Below are 15779 nucleotides of genomic sequence, written 5' to 3'. Positions count from 1 at the left end.
TTTTCCACACTTAGAAGACGCATCTCCTTGTCCCAGTCCCTATAGAGCCTCATATGCCTCTCCAACTAACTGGGCTGGAAAAAAGGAGCCCTTGAGGCATGGGTTAAAGAAGAGCTAGGGTGTTGCAGCTGAGAGCAGCTTTGTGCCTTAAGCCAGTTGTAATTAGTAGGAATCCTTTTCTCATGGCTAGAGTTCATTAGACTGAAGATTCTTAGAGGCAAAATTAATATTTCCTCTTGAAGAAAGATACTCAAGTTAACTCTGAATTAATACAGCTCGTAGTCATGTTCTTTTCTTGTCACCCTCAAGTTGTCCTTACATTCTTGAGTGATACACATTGCACATTCCTGTTTGCCCTATGGAAACTTATTTTCTGTGTGCTCATTTGTTTAATAAAAACCCCTATGCTATTTTGGGGAGTGCCCCTGGTAATTTTTTGAGGTCCAATATCTAGATGTGATTTAAAATTAATGAAGATGTAAAATATAGGCTGTGAACTAATCCAATCGTAAGTAATGTTTACATTGATTTAGTGTCAGATTCACCAGGTGAATCTAGGTTCATGCACTGAACAGAACTGGGAATCAAGGACTCCAGTGAATCTGACACTGGAAATTAAATACTTAAATAGAAATATATGTTAATTCCACAATCTTTTAGGTATCTTTTTTTTTTTTTTTTAGTTTTGTTGCATTTGTACAATTATTTAAAATATTAAAATATAGTAAAGGTAAAAAAAAAAACCAAACCATCAATTTTGCACCAAATATTTTCCAAATATCTAGGAAGATAGATAGAAGAGGAAATGGTTAAGATGTATATGTTCTGAAATTTCGTATGTACAGTGTCTGCTGATGTTTTTCAATGCAACTTGTTTGTGATCCCTTGGAGAGGTTTTATGTGTATTTGATTCTTCAGCTTGGAAGAGGAGGGAGGTTCAGGTTCTTCTTGTCCTCAGGTAATTGCCTCTTGCTCTTAAATCCCCTATTTTTTTTTTTTTTAGGAAAGACATACAATAATAATTGTTGTCAGCTTATGATCCTCCATAGAAGTCACCATGGCTTTAACTGAGGACTTGTAGGTGCTCTGCAACAGTGACAGTAGGAATTCTGTAGGAGGGTACGGTACATCTAAGCAAATGTACACTCAGAGCAAAGTTTTTGTAGTTTCTAATCACTAACACAAGGATTTGCACGTATCAAACATTAAATAGTGGCAAACCCAGCAGCACAAATTTTACTTTCCTATAGCATCACTGGGACATCATTCACGTTAGTGCTAGGTCTTCTGAAATGTTACAAGATCCCAAAGTGCGATTTGTATTTTGAGGAATAGAGGCAATCAGCGCAACCTTTTATCTCCACTTACCTGGCCTGAACATGTTCAATGGTGCTTTCCTTTCTCATATATAAGCTTGGTTTTGCGCGTTGATAACATCCTACTGCCCCCAGACTCTCTTCCCTTTAGACAAACCTTGCCAAGCTGGTTTGTGTAGACCTCTTCTGTCCAGTGCCAAAACTTTTTTGAAACCAGTGGCTGTGGTGAAGCCCAGAGGCCTGCTGGTTATCCCTGGTTCAGTAAGGACGGTAGGGAGACAGTGTCAAATGGGATGCATTTACATAAACATTTAAAAAGAGAAGAAGGCAATATTAATATGTGATAGTGTGAACCAGAATGATACAAAGATTCCCTGAAGGGTTTTGTCTTGAATTTTAACTTTTTTTTTTCTTTTTTTTTTTTCTTTCTTTCTTTCTTATTGGTTCTATGCAGTAGGCACAACTGAGCTGCTGAGTCTGGCTTATGATGCAGGCATTCTAGTACTGCAAGAGACATGAAAATAATTTATTACTTAAAATTACGAAGCACATAATAGAAAATCAAACTAAACATAATATTTATGAAGGAACTCGTGTCTGTAAGATGCAGGAAAAAAGCTTTCTGCTATATAAGCCCTACTATGCCTGCTGTCACTAGCAAATCCTTTGTCAGCAAAGGGCTTTTGTTTTGGGAAATCCCTGACTCTGAGAAGTCAGGGTAGTCACACAAGGACTGCTGAAACCCAGTAATCTTCTCTTGTTACTTTACAAAATAAGGCAGGTTACAGACAGAGCATTCAAGCCCCTGTTTGCTGGTATTGATGTCTGAGTGGAGGAATGGGATACATAATAATTCCCATCTGTGGATAGTTTAGTATTAACGGCTTGTACTGAAGTCAGTTCTTTGATGTGTTTACACATGTAACGCTCAAGTGTTTTTCAGACCATAGCTATCTAACTGTGGTGCTTGTAGAATTAATTCATACACTTGACTTAAAGAGAAGAGTGCAAGAAGCCTTGAAAGACAACACAGTTGATTGCATTCCAAGTGTGGTATTTCAGTACATTTAACTGAAGATTTGTTTCCCTGAATTCACTTAATTACAGTCACATAGTTTAATTTGGAAAAGAAAGTCAACATTTGCATTGCATTAAAAACATAGTAGTTCCTGTGGTTACATAGATATCTACCACCTCATTTGACAGTAGCTTCCGGTGAAGAAATTGTATATGAACATATTAAGGCTTTATCCTCTGCCTTCAATATAGGGAGGAAATGCGTGTTTCAACAAGTATGCTTCAACATGAAAAATGAAACTTTATGTGGACGGTTATTGCTGTTGGGGTTTTTTTTAAATATACACCAATTTTCTCAGTTGTCCAAGTAAATAAAAGAATAGCTCATGATAGTTTGTTTCTTTTGTTAAGGCAAACATTTCAAAATTGTAGGAATACCTGTGTTGTTTTAGATTGAATATCTCAATGTAAAGTACAGGAATAATGTCACAATACTTTTTAGATATTGAGCCTGCAAAAGGTTAGCACTTCTTTGCAAACAGGTCTGAGATCTTATCTATTAAGGAGAGTATAGGATGTGTAGCCTGTTCTGTTCTGAGTGAAGTTTACTGACTTGAATGTGTTTCCACAAGCGTAATTTAAAGTAAGATGATCAAAACGGAAGTATTTCTCTTCTGACTCTTCTAGAACGTGAAGCTGTTCAGTAAAGTTTTGTCAGAATCCCAGAGACATTTTTATTGGGACTGTTGAAACCTTTTAAAAGAAGTCAGGCAAATAGCAGTCTGTTTTATGTTTTAGGCTAGCCTGTGAAGTTGGATTGCAGGACTGGTCCTTGTCTTTGTTCCCAAGAGGCCAAATGTGCATCCAGTCAGTCAGCTTTTATTGCTTCCCATTAGTCCCTTCAGCATCTCCCAAAAGTTTCTTTTATTTTTGTGCCTGGGAGGGATAGATGTGATGCTAGAAGACAGTCACGCTCACCCAGGTAATAAGAACAGCTGAATCCATTGGCAGGGAATCAGTATTTATTTCAGTTTCTTAATTGTATTTTGCAATGGATTTGAACAACGTAAAAGCACAGATGGAGGGATCTCCCACTGAGGGATTTTCCCTTTGGGGTAGCAGTTATATGGAGGACTGTCTCCTGCCTACAATGACAGATTTCTGCACAGTGACTTTGTGCTTCTGGCTACTGTAGACAATCTCCTTGTGCCCTTGAGTAGCTTTTAACAAAGCTCACTAGATAAACCATGAGTAGCTTCAGTATATTAAAAAAATTCAAAGAAATTGAACACGGAGGAGGTGCAAGGCATCAGCTAACCAGTGTCACGCAGAATGCCCCATGTTGGGGCAAAGCTTGGCACCTTTTGCTTCTTGGAATTAAAAAAAAACCAAAGAAACTTTTTCAAAATAAAAGGGTAATCAAACACTGGATTCTTAGATATTTTCATCATTTAAGGCACAATTGAATTGAAGTGTCTGGATATGATCAGTGTCACTGGCTTGCTTGGACATCCACACAGTTAAATGTCTGCACGTTTCTTTGTGTTTGTTGTCACTTGGAAAATGATCTTCTGAGCTGTTAAAGTATAGATTACCTTGCTGGGATGATTGTTCTAAAGGGCTGGTTAGTGTTTGGAGCCACGCAGGCTGTTAGTTTCCATGGTGTAATCCAGTTAAGCAATCATTTCCTGGGAAGTTTCCAGATTTGCTGAGTCAGTAGTCTGGCTGACTACCAGGAAAAACTAATTTATCTTTCTAACAAACCAGGCGCACTGGCCGAAGAAGAAGGTGCTTTGTGGAAGAGATCCCTGCTTTTGCAGTCAAAATAGGATAGTTCCTGGCTTCCTTTTCTTTCAGGGACTTTAAATTGTGGCATCTGTCTGATGCTGGGAGTGCTGGAAGTTAAAGTTGAGGGATATTGACAGGCGTTTTTGAAGTTATTGGGAGGAGAAGCTCATCATCGACACGAGGGAGGAGGTATCCCTCCTTCTAATCAGTCAGTCATCAGAGGGGTGTGGAGTGATGCTCTGGCTGCTGCTGCCATGAGTCCTGTGTCACCAGCTTCCCTTCCCTTGGCTACCTCTGAGCAGGAGCCGAGGGTCACTTGCCTCTGGCCAGAAGAGGGAAGGCAGTACGAGTCCATTATATCACACGTGGGCATGCAGAAGACCAGATCCAGGACTGCTGATGTAATTTCTAGAATATTGGAGAAAGTGAAATTCAACTTTACTTTTTACTTGACCTGAAGCCACTGTAAATTAAGAATTGCTGGTGTGTTACACAGCACGCTATGCTGCTATTGCATAGCAGCCCAGTGCTTGCAGAATGGCAAAGAAAAGTTGAAATACTTTTTCTGTAAATAGAAAAAGCTGACTGATACTTTCTACAAACAATTTGTTTGAGTGAGTTTAGGCCTACCTATTTCCTTTCACTCCTTTCACCTTTGAGGTAAACGTGGTGCAATTGTGTTTGGTTGTTATTGAGCTTGTTATTTATTCTCAGTATATTATTTTTAACAGAAATATAAGCAGCACTTTGAATATTAATATCATGTTAAAAAGGCAAAGTAGGGACCAGTCTTGAAGACTGACATTCTTCAGTAGGTCTGCCTAAAAGGTAAATCTTTTGTTTAGTACCATTATGCCTTGAACTGTAAATTACTAGCAAAAATGTAGTTTTTCACAAAAATGTGAAGTGAGACTTGAAGTAAATCCTTCAAAAATTATGTGTGCATTGGCTGATAGAAATTTTGAGAAACAAGTTTGATAAACAGCAGTACAACAGCCTTGTCAATGGTAACTCGATATTTGATCAAAGCTGATGGTATGATGAGTGACTGTTGCAGAGTTCTCTTTCAGAAATGATTGAGTCAACGTAGAGCATACAGAATTTACTTTTTGTCCAACCTGATGTTTTCTCAGAACCATGCAGAGGCATATACCAGCACATTAAAACTGGAAAAACTTGCCCTCAAACTGAAAAAGCAAAAAATATAGCAAATAATTTTTCCCACGCTCATACTGTACCACACCTGAGATTTGATCAGACATGATCTAGGCACTGCATCTCAGTGTTCAGAGCAGTAGCAGAGCCTGTCTCTCTCTGTTAATCATATAAGTGCCTGAGATAAGTCTCAGTACATTTCACCAACACTGCAGATGTTTCTAAAACCTGCAAGGCATTTGGGGAGCAAAACTTTTTTTAAGTAAAAGTTATTACTTAAGATTAAGAAGAATATTTAGTTAGTAATAAATATCTTAAAGAATATCTTTCCTAAAAATATCTTCAGGGTAGGAGGGAAGATCTTTAAAAGGGGCATGTGTTAATCACCCTGTTCCGTCTTTTTTTTTTTTTTTAACTCTAGCCATACTCAGGAATTTTTAAACCATTTTGTATATGTTTATTCTGTCTCAGTTCTTAGCTTTCATATGTGACCAGAGCAGAGACATCTTCTATTAAAAACCTTTAAAATGTATTTTTCTATACATAATTGTTAAATCACTGCACTCAGAACTGAATAAAAATGACCACACTCACCATCTGTTACAATAATTTCAGATGCCAGCTCCAACTGGCATATCGATTGACACTCTGAGAATGGCCTCATATATAACAGAGAAACCTGGAAGTCAAGAGACTCAAGCTATTCTTCCTTTGAGGAATAAAAGCTCCTCCTTTGAGCGTGAGGTTAACTAGATATAAGTAATTTGGGGTTTTTAAAAGCTTTTAGCTTTTCAGTTGCCAAAATATTTTTTGAGTTGGCAATAATTTGGAAAAATGAAGGCAAAGAATGATGATACAAAGTAGATTTAGTTTAGGTGATATTATAGAGGGTTCTAAGAGATCATACTGTTAGGAGATATTTGGATCACTTGTACTTCAGACAAGAGTAAGATTGTCAAGAAATAGGTCTAGTGTTACGAACAGTGAACTGAAATACTATTTTTTTTCAGTGATGTAATGAAAGCACACAATAGAACTCTTTCTCCTTAGAAATTCTTACTCCTAAAGTACATCTTAAGCGAATAGTGTCACTACATGTTAAAAGTCCACCAAATGTCGATATTCAAGACAAAGACAGCACAGTGTTCTGACTAATGCCTTGCAGGTAGTAATTAGAATTGCTTTCTTCAAAAAGAAGATACTTATATAAAAAAATTATTGTGTCACATGTATAACTCTACTTATGAGCACTGAAGAGCAAATTCAGAGCTAGGTATCTGACCACAGCATATGGTTGAGGATGTACCTTGTAAGGCACTGCACAAAGACTGAAGTAGCATCGGTCTGGGCCAAATTTGTCCTTGTTCTACACACAAGACTGAGAGAACCGCATCACTATTTCTGGCTCCTCTTGTGAGCTTTGTCCTGTCCACAAGTACTGAGGGCTGTCATTTGCAGGTAGTTTGCACAAGCCGAGCAATGCAGTTTGTGCTGTACGTGTGGGCTCGCTCTTCCTTTCTGCTGGGCTTCTGCCCTCCCTTCCAAAACCCTGCTTATGTTGACTTCTTAAGACTTAATGCAGTCTGCCTTGGAAATGTTAGGCAAGCAATATTGCTAACTAACAACTATTAAATAAATTTAATCCTAAACTGAGACTAGTTTATTTCATCTGCATAAGTGCTTTACAGAGCATGAAGATCTAAAACTAAGGAAATAAACACGTAATATCAAAGTATGTACTCATACTTTTTCCACTATTATTTTTCATAGACTTATAGAATAGTTTAGGTTGGAAGGGATCTTAAAAATCATCTAGTTCCAACCCCCCTGCCATGGGCAGGGACACCTTCATTTTTGATGAAGAAAAGACAGATGCTTTCTTATACTTGTTTCAGTCTAGTTTGTTTATGGTGACCACATGTACCTGGCTTATATAATGTATTTTGCATATTTGTTCTTGATTTGACCTGCATTTATACAGTGGATAAGTATGTGATGTTGGCATTGTTGTCAATTAGCAGGGTGGCTCTAATGTTCAGCAAATGTATTGCGTGTGCATCTTTGGAAAGACAGATAGTTCTGCAGTATAACCAAAAGAAAAACTTTGGTCGTCACAGTAAGAAACCTATCTGATCTTTGGAAGGAAAAAACTTTTTTTTTTTCTTCCCCCTATGGCAAATGCTCTATGAATGCAAAGCCTGGACCTCCTTAGCTGTTTCTGACATGAAAATGACTTTCAAATTCCTCTTTACTCCAAGATTCTCAGACAGAAGCATACAGAAATGTATTTTCATATTTTGGTGACCAAGAAATTATAATCAAGCAGCCTTCTCAGATGCAGAATTTCCTATAACGCTATTAGTTTGAAACAACAGTTTTTCAAGTTGGGCCAATCTGAAGTTTCAGCTACTACAACTTTTTGAACAGTGCAGGCTCACTGGGGAATGACTTATTTTCTAGCCTTCAGTTATCAGATTATTTCCAGATGATGGCAAGAAGATGCTGAGTTTTATGTGATCAAGCTGCATCTTGTCACTTTTTTCTTCTTTCCGTGTTAACAATGGGGTGTATTTTGGTTGTTTCTCAAGGTCAGTTCTTAGAAGAAGGCAGCTTTCTGTGTTGGCTGTTTTCTGGGGTAATTACCGTATTTGCATCTAAATGAATTTTGTAGAGAAAAAAAGGTAACTCATTTCTTTCAGGAATTCTTTTGATTCCGTGCCTTACATTGTGTGTCTTCATACATATTTATATATATGCATTTAAATACCTATTGAGATCCATTGTGAATAATCTAAATGTGGTAAGGTTAGTGACAGCAAAAATTATAAATAAAGGGGATGGAAAATACTAATCTGTGTTCTATCAAAAAATCTGCATGCACATAGAATAAGGTAATAATTTTCTTAATGTTTATACAAAAAATGCAGCCTTTCAAAGTTAGCTTTGATATAAAACAGAAAATGAGAGGTAAAAATGGCTTGTGTTTTTATCAGAACACAGAATGCTTTTCTGAGAAATCTTTAGTGAATATTTTCATTTGGATAAAAAAAAAGATTTTTTTTTTTTAATAAAAACCTGTTTCAGCCACAATGTGAAATGTATGATAGTGTTGTTGGCAAAGATACTGTTTGATACCATTCCAATTTTTCAAAAACAGTCTGAGAAGAGGGTATGTTGCATGTCCTTTTAGTGTTTAAAAGCACTTGCATTACTTCTTATGACATATGACTTGGTGTTCATGAGGTCAGTATACACGATATGAAAATCTTTTAAAAATGAGTACTTCATGATTATTTCAAATGTTCTTTTTATGTATTTCACAGCAAAAGACATCATCAGAATCATTCACTGGGCGAGAGAAGAGATCAAATTCACAGTCCTACATTGGACGACCTATTCAGCTAGACAAGATCTTAATGTCCAAGGTTAAAGTGCCTCACACTTTTGTCATCCACTCTTACACGCGGCCAACAGTTTGCCAGTACTGTAAGAAGCTTCTCAAAGGGCTTTTTAGACAGGGTTTGCAGTGCAAAGGTAAGTAAACGCCCTTTAGGAACACAAAAGCTAAGCATAATAAAATTAGTAAATTAGCGTTTGAGTAGTTACTGTGTAGCCTTACTCATGATTTCTTCACTAAACTGTCTAGGTGTGGGCACATGTACAATTACATTGGATTAAGCTGGAATCAAAATTACAATAATTGCTGTTCTGCAAGAGCTGGCTGCGTGGCTGTGCATTCTTACCCTGCGGTGTATCTGCAGTAGCTCTCATCTTTTTCATTGAGGTGTAAAATATCTTGTATTTGGCACTAGCTGAGCACGTGCTCACAGGCAGTTACAGCAGAATAGTTAACACAAAGGACTGTATTCTTATCTTCATTGTTTTCGATCTAGAAAGTCTTACGCTTGAATTGAAGCACGTGCCTGAGTCCCAGCAGTTCAGGGTTTTGGGGGAGTCGTAATGGAAATGAAATAAAATAGAATGAGCTTATGTGGAAATTTAAAGGGACTTTTTTTTCAATGTGACAAATGTGCTCTCAGGTCTCATGGTGTTGTACCTTAGCAGGTGCCGAAGTGAGTCAAGCCCCTTGGATTGTAGCCTAGATTACTGGCTCACCTTGGCCAGCTAGATTGCCCATAAATACACAGCATTGTGTATGCTATGGTGTTAGATAACATCGGCTAACAGATGCTTAAAATCACCTTCCTTCTTTTAAAATAAACAATAACTATCATAGACTTTATCAGTATACTCTGTGTTGCTTCTTTGAACTAACACCCTGAAAAAAATTCAAAGTTGCATTCATTTAACATAGGATGTGATTTTAACTAAAGTAAAATCTCTGTGAAGGCATCACCTATGTCAATTCGTTAGGAATCCCAGTGACATAAGCAAATATTAACCTGATTTTTAAAAAAAATATTTACCTACAGTTTAGCACTGCTGTACCTCAGTTCCTTTTTGGATTAATCAGAAGTTAAATAATTACAAGGATATAGACATCCTTAGTATATTTCTTCCTTCTTGACTCTTTGCTTTTCCAGGTGTGTTAATAAGTTACAGCTCTTAGTTTACGTAAAATGTGTTCTGTAAACCAAAAGAAAACAGTTAAGATGACATCTAAGAAAGTGCTACTTACAGATAGGAAAAAGGTAAAGGCAGAGTGAAATAAAAATATCTAGAAAGTAAGGAAAGTATTGAGGGAACCCTCCACTGAAAGCTGTCTAGAAATTGCTTTGCAATGCAAAGAACAAATATTTTCTCGGTTACAATTGTTTGCTCGGCTTCTGCTGTTTCAGTTTTCAGTCCTCAGCATTTGAGGTGAATGCATTCGTGAAAGCTGCAGTGGATATACTGCAGCCCGATCCGCTTCTGTCACTGCAAAAGCAGCTCTGGCTTTGCAGCCATGCGGACAGGTCTCCCTACAGCTCCCTGAGATGACCTGAGCATGTGTTTCGGCTGCAGGTACTGCCTCCACCCACCTGCCCTCCATAATGCTTTCCTTCCCCCGGAGAGAAACATGCTTCGAGCATCTTCGTCCTCTCCCTTCCACAGGCAGGTGGTGTGCAGCCAGGCTAAGGGAGGCTCTCCGGACATGTTAACTTTGTACTAGTGAAATGATAGGGCTCGACATTTATAGGCTGGGTGGCAGGAAAAAAGTATAATTTTGTCACAGAAAAAGAGGAATAATTTTACTGTATGCCTTTTTTTTCTTAACAGACTGTAGGTTCAACTGTCATAAACGCTGTGCTCCTAAAGTGCCAAATAACTGCCTGGGGGAAGTGGCCATTAACGGGGGTAAGTTGCTTTAATGTTTCTGACATTGTTTAAACCATCAGTTAAATAAAAATGTAAAACTGTGATGTGTACAAAGACAGGTTTTTCCATTGCTTGGGAGTGGCCTTTCCTCTGTGATATTTCTGTTGTACGTCAAAGACGAAGTGTGGGAGGAACCTTTTGGGTGGTTCATACACCGTCAGCTCTGAGCATGTGTCTTCCAAATAGGTGGCACTGATGGAGAGGCTCAGCTGTGCCACCAGAGGTGGTGGCAGCAGCAGAACGGCTGGGTGATCGTGGCCTGTGGAATACAGAGTGCTGGAGTAAAGCAAAAAGCTACACGCATAAGAAGTTGGCATTCACCTGTCAGATACAAGCACAAAACTGCTTTTTTAATCTGGGGGAGAAAAAAACCCGTTTGTTTTAGAATAATCTTCCTGAGAAGGAAAAGTATACCTGGAAGAACTGGGAAGGCCCTCCAGGAAAAAATTCCACCACTTACTGTTGGCGTAAAACTAATCGTATCAGTTGCCAGAAATAAAGGCTTGAATATCTGCCGATTTTCCCATACATGTGCTGTCGGTTTTGTGTCAAGTACAGGAACGTATGGGTAGGCTTGACAGACGGTACTGGAGAAAAAAAGGGTGGTTGTAGATGAGTTGTTGATTGCCTTGAAAATGTCACTTTCCTACGTGATAAGGGAATGAGAATTGTGGTAAAGTGTTCAGTTTCTGATGCATATTACCATGTTAAGTTGTCAGCCTAAACTGCTTCTGAGGTTAATAAATTATTGCCTTATTAGGTATCCTTTTTCAAACTTAAAATCGGTGATCTAATTTATTGAAGAGATACCAAGGATTTCCAAAATTAGGAATGTTAACTAATATTTTTCATAGTATTTCTCATAGTAGTGTGACTGCATTACTACAAAATTTTCTGTTTAATGGCAATTAGTGTAATCAAAAAGTATCTCAGATGCTGAGTATCCAACTTGAAACCTGCAAAGTTGCATGATTTTCTGGAAGGTTGATGTTGTACTCCTGCTGCGTGTTCCTCTCTAGTGCACCTCAAACTGGACTCTTGGAGTCACTATTATTGTTATTATTTTTTAATCTTTACACCATTTATAGCTCATTTGACCATTAACCATCCCATAACATAACTATTTCTTCAGGAGTGCTTGTGGAATGCTTGTGGAAGTTTATAGCTTGATTTTCAAATTCAAGAGCTAAACAAACACCGTTAATTCCATTGATAACAGTGTAGAGTTTTCCCTGAGATATGCAGTCAGAGAAAGTAACTAAATTTCCTTAAAAATTATAAAATTTTTCCTCTATAGGTGCAGTTTTAGAGAGGAGTGCAAAACAGGATCAATCGAAAGTGCTAAGAGAAGACAGGAAGGCAAACTTTATTTCTGGACAACTGGGCTAAATGAGCAAAATTTACATTTGTTTCTGAATTACTCCTTGAAGTTCCCTCTTTCCTTCTGAGGCAGCTGTATTTTCATCCCTCCAACACACCCTCTTGGCCCTCTCCCCACCTTTGCCCCACAAGCAACACGCTACTTTTGTTGACTTGCCTCCTACACGTGAATCTGATGCCGGCCTGAGGGGAAGCATCGGTTTGTCTGAGGAAGAGCTGAGTGAGGAAAGCTTGTGCAATGCCACTTGGGGTGAGAACAAGTACTTCAAGCTTGCTCCAAGTGTACTCCTTGTGGCTCTCAATCTCAAAATTTGCAGAATTTGGCTTTTCCCAACCAAATACTATGCACAGTATGGTATTCGTAGCTTCACAGTAGAACTCTTTAATTGTGTGTCCTAAATCACTGATATAGGGTCCGTAGGATTATCAAAGGCAATTTCATCCTGGTATCTCATTTCTATTTTTACAGTAATTTGGTTCGCATTATTTTCAAACTTAATAAATAAATACAGCATCTGTCACTCTGTCCATCTGCTGTGTGATGCATCTTCCCCAAAATAGTACGTGAAGGAAGAGCTGAAGCAATAAAATTCCAAGTATGGTCTCATTAATAAACACATTAAACACTAAATGTGAGAGGTTATTTTTAACTGATTGGGCTTATTAAAAATAGAGATTTAAAAACTGTTGTAGGAATAGCAAAGAGCTAGCCTCGCACTGGGAAGTGTCATTCATGACTGGATGACTGTTTCTGCTAGAGACGAAGTATAATGTGTCTCTTAATCACACATCAGTAACATATCCAAACATTTTAAAGACTACAAACCTTTCAGCTGTGCACTTCCAATTTGAGTGAAATGCTATCAGTTCGTACCGATTTGCTGTCAGCCAGATGAGGCTGAGTCTGCTTTTTCTTTTGGGACATCCTTTACGTTGACTGTCAAGAAACCTTCCTCCATACAATTAGGCAAAAGTTTCTCGATGAGAATATTTGGTGTATTCTATGTGATTTCACCTTACTTCAAATGCCTGAAAGACTGCAAACATCCCAGAAAAACTCTTGCTGCCTTTCTTATCTGAGAGGACTATTGATTTTGACATGTTAGATGACAGCCTCTATAGCAGCAGTTTGAGTTTCAACTAAATGCACTTTTTGTTGTTTTTTTTTTTAATTTCTTTTGGTTTGATTTGTTTGTTTGTTTTTGTAATGTAAGTCCTTAGGTAAATAAGTTTAAAGTTTTCTCTTCCTTTCTGTCTTCCAGATAAATGCATTCATAAGCAGCAATACAAAAGTTATTTCTTACTTTGATCTTTCTTTGGCATATCTAATCTTGAAATTGGAAAGTTTAACATAATTTAAATATAAGCTGGAAGATACTATTAATACTATGCCATAGTAGATTAAGTTAAATCCTAAGTCTTTGTATTTTTTTCTATACTATCTTGCATTGGACTTTTTGATATTTACTTCCTGTCTTTAGAAAAGAAATATTATTATTGCAATAGTATGGATTACTGTGCCATATTGTACAGCCTTCATAGAGAACCTTGGTGCAAAGGAAATACCTTTTTTCCCCAAAAAAATAGTTTACATTATAAGTAATTGTCTTGGGAGTTATTTCAGTAGTTCATCATCATGTCATTGTCAAATTACAAAATTCCTAGTTTTGAAATTACTGCTCTTCTACTATCAGTCTGCAGCTGTAGCCTGCCGACAGCCATCAACCCAGTACACAACATTGAAGCTGTATGGAAAATCTGCCAGATCTTGGAAATAAAGCTCATGATTGTAGAATGATAGAAGTCCACAGATAAGAAATTCTGCCTTGACTTTGTCATTTTTTAATAGAAAGTTCTATTTTTGAAGGTATTTTGGTTTGATACATTTACAGTTTTCTGTAGCGATTTTCTGAATGGCTGATTACAGACCACACTTCACCAGTACACACTGAGTAGACAGACCCAAAGAGAACCTGAGCTTTCTGAAGCTCAGAATGTGTCAGGATGTTGTGATTGGAGTATTGTATGTTTTCAGATAATAACTTCAGAAATTATATTCCAGATCTCCTTAGTCCTGGGGCTGAGTCTGATGTGGTCATGGAAGAAGGGAGTGATGACAACGACAGTGAAAGAAACAGTGGTTTTATAGATGACATGGAGGAATCTATAGCTCATGATTCTGAGATGTCAATGACAGGATGCCATAGTGACAACGGGGAAATGCAGGATGCTGATCCAGATCACGACGAGTCTAACAGGATGATCAGGTGAGCTGGGGAGTGTACCTTCCATCCTCTTTTGTATTTATTTCTAAATATCATGCCTGTGGCTCAAGGGGGAATCTGTGTGGACCCTATCTCACTCCTTGAGAATGGAGAGAGCTAGTGAGATGTGGTGGTTCTGAAATTGCAGTGAGATTGCTTCACTGTGTAGATGCATTAGGAACTTAAGAGAAACTTAAAAATTATTGTCAAGTTGAAGCAGCAACTGAAAACTGATGCACAAGTAACTGTTACAGGTCTACTCTTTTATGAAAATTGCGTTGTGAAACTTTATTTGTGCATAAGCAATAAAGAATGTTTTCAATTTATTTTCCCAAGTTTTTTTTTCCCTGACTAAAAGTGCAATGTCTGGTCGTTTAAATTATAAAAAAAAAAAAAAACAAAAACAAAAACATGTAAGTGGCTCGAGATGAATTGTTTGCATTTTTAAGTACCTTTAAAAGGAAGGAAAGTTTGACAAACTTGAAGAAGTTTCAAGCAAGTTACAAAATAGATCAGTGGTTTGAAATGACTAATCAGGAAGGAAAATAGGAATTGAGTTCTGCAACTTACCTTAGAAATATCTGAAGAGAAGAAAGCGTTATTCATCTATTGGAACTGTACAGACTAGTAGGGAAAACAGTAGGGATTATTCTTTGCCAGGGAACCTAAAATTAATTAGGGTCCTTTGAGCTGTAGTTTCCTTAGAGCAAGGGATCTGTACCTTGAAGTATTATAGAATATTTTTCTTTCACAGGTCCTAGTTTGACCTGCAGTTTCCTCTTATTTTGGTAACTAGGAGTTTGTTTCAGTAACAGGTTCCCCTTAGATCTCTGCTACTAACATGTATCTGTTGGGCTGACAGAAAGCAATCCATTTCAGCAGTATGCAATTTTACCTCCCGCAGCACTGAACTGTTTTTCCTACTGTCGTGCTCGTCTGCATAGACACTATATATAGACATCTTGTGTCATTTGAATATAAGCCTGTGCTTATATCACAAAATCACTGTCGCGTAACATTTTGAATGCCCAAGTTACATTAAATAGAGAGCATTGCAGGCTTTCAAAATATAAATACCCAATTAGAAGTAATAAAAACATTGGTAACCAAGGTATGTGTTTTACTTAGTTGAAGGGCATCCCTGTATTTCCAGTAATACTTTTGTAATGTATGCAATAATACATTTGTTAGGGTAGTCTTCATGCCCATGGATTATTTTTAAGGGATCTATTAAAGGCAAATAAAAAAGTGAGTATCTTGTCAGTACAGACAAGAATAGCTATGTAGGGACTGCAGCTCAATTGATCATTTTTAGGCAAAAAAAAAGTTAACTGTATGTTACAGTCTTAATGAACCTTTTAAGATAGCACATTTTACATTTCGATTGCAAACTGCCAATTCATAAAATGTTTTATTTCCAGGATGACTTACTGTGGAGCAGGGCCGTCTGCAGACACCCACAGTCAGAACAACTGTGGAAACTTAGATGTTATTCTTTTCCTGGGTGGTTTCTGCCCTTTTCTGTTGGAGTTGTTGCAGC

At 37.6% G+C, this 15779-nt stretch overlaps 1 protein-coding gene across 2 annotated transcripts in view; it reads left to right on the top strand.

The window, feature by feature from the left end:
• The window catches only part of PRKD1 (protein kinase D1), a 66860-nt gene that overhangs the window by 25601 nt on the left and 25480 nt on the right, over positions 1–15779 (top strand). For both annotated transcript variants that reach the window (XM_009886931.1, XM_009886930.1), the window contains 3 exons: positions 8600–8810; positions 10497–10574; positions 14038–14242. In XM_009886931.1, the coding sequence (XP_009885233.1) occupies positions 8600–8810; positions 10497–10574; positions 14038–14242 (494 nt within the window). The remainder of the gene's footprint in view (positions 1–8599; positions 8811–10496; positions 10575–14037; positions 14243–15779) is intronic.

The sequence above is a fragment of the Charadrius vociferus genome, unplaced genomic scaffold (assembly GCF_000708025.1).
Source record: "Charadrius vociferus isolate BGI_N301 unplaced genomic scaffold, ASM70802v2 scaffold14, whole genome shotgun sequence".
Taxonomy (NCBI): Eukaryota; Metazoa; Chordata; class Aves; order Charadriiformes; family Charadriidae; genus Charadrius; species Charadrius vociferus.
The sequence above is the reverse complement of the archived record's forward strand: the minus strand, read 5'-3'. Positions and strand labels throughout refer to the sequence as shown.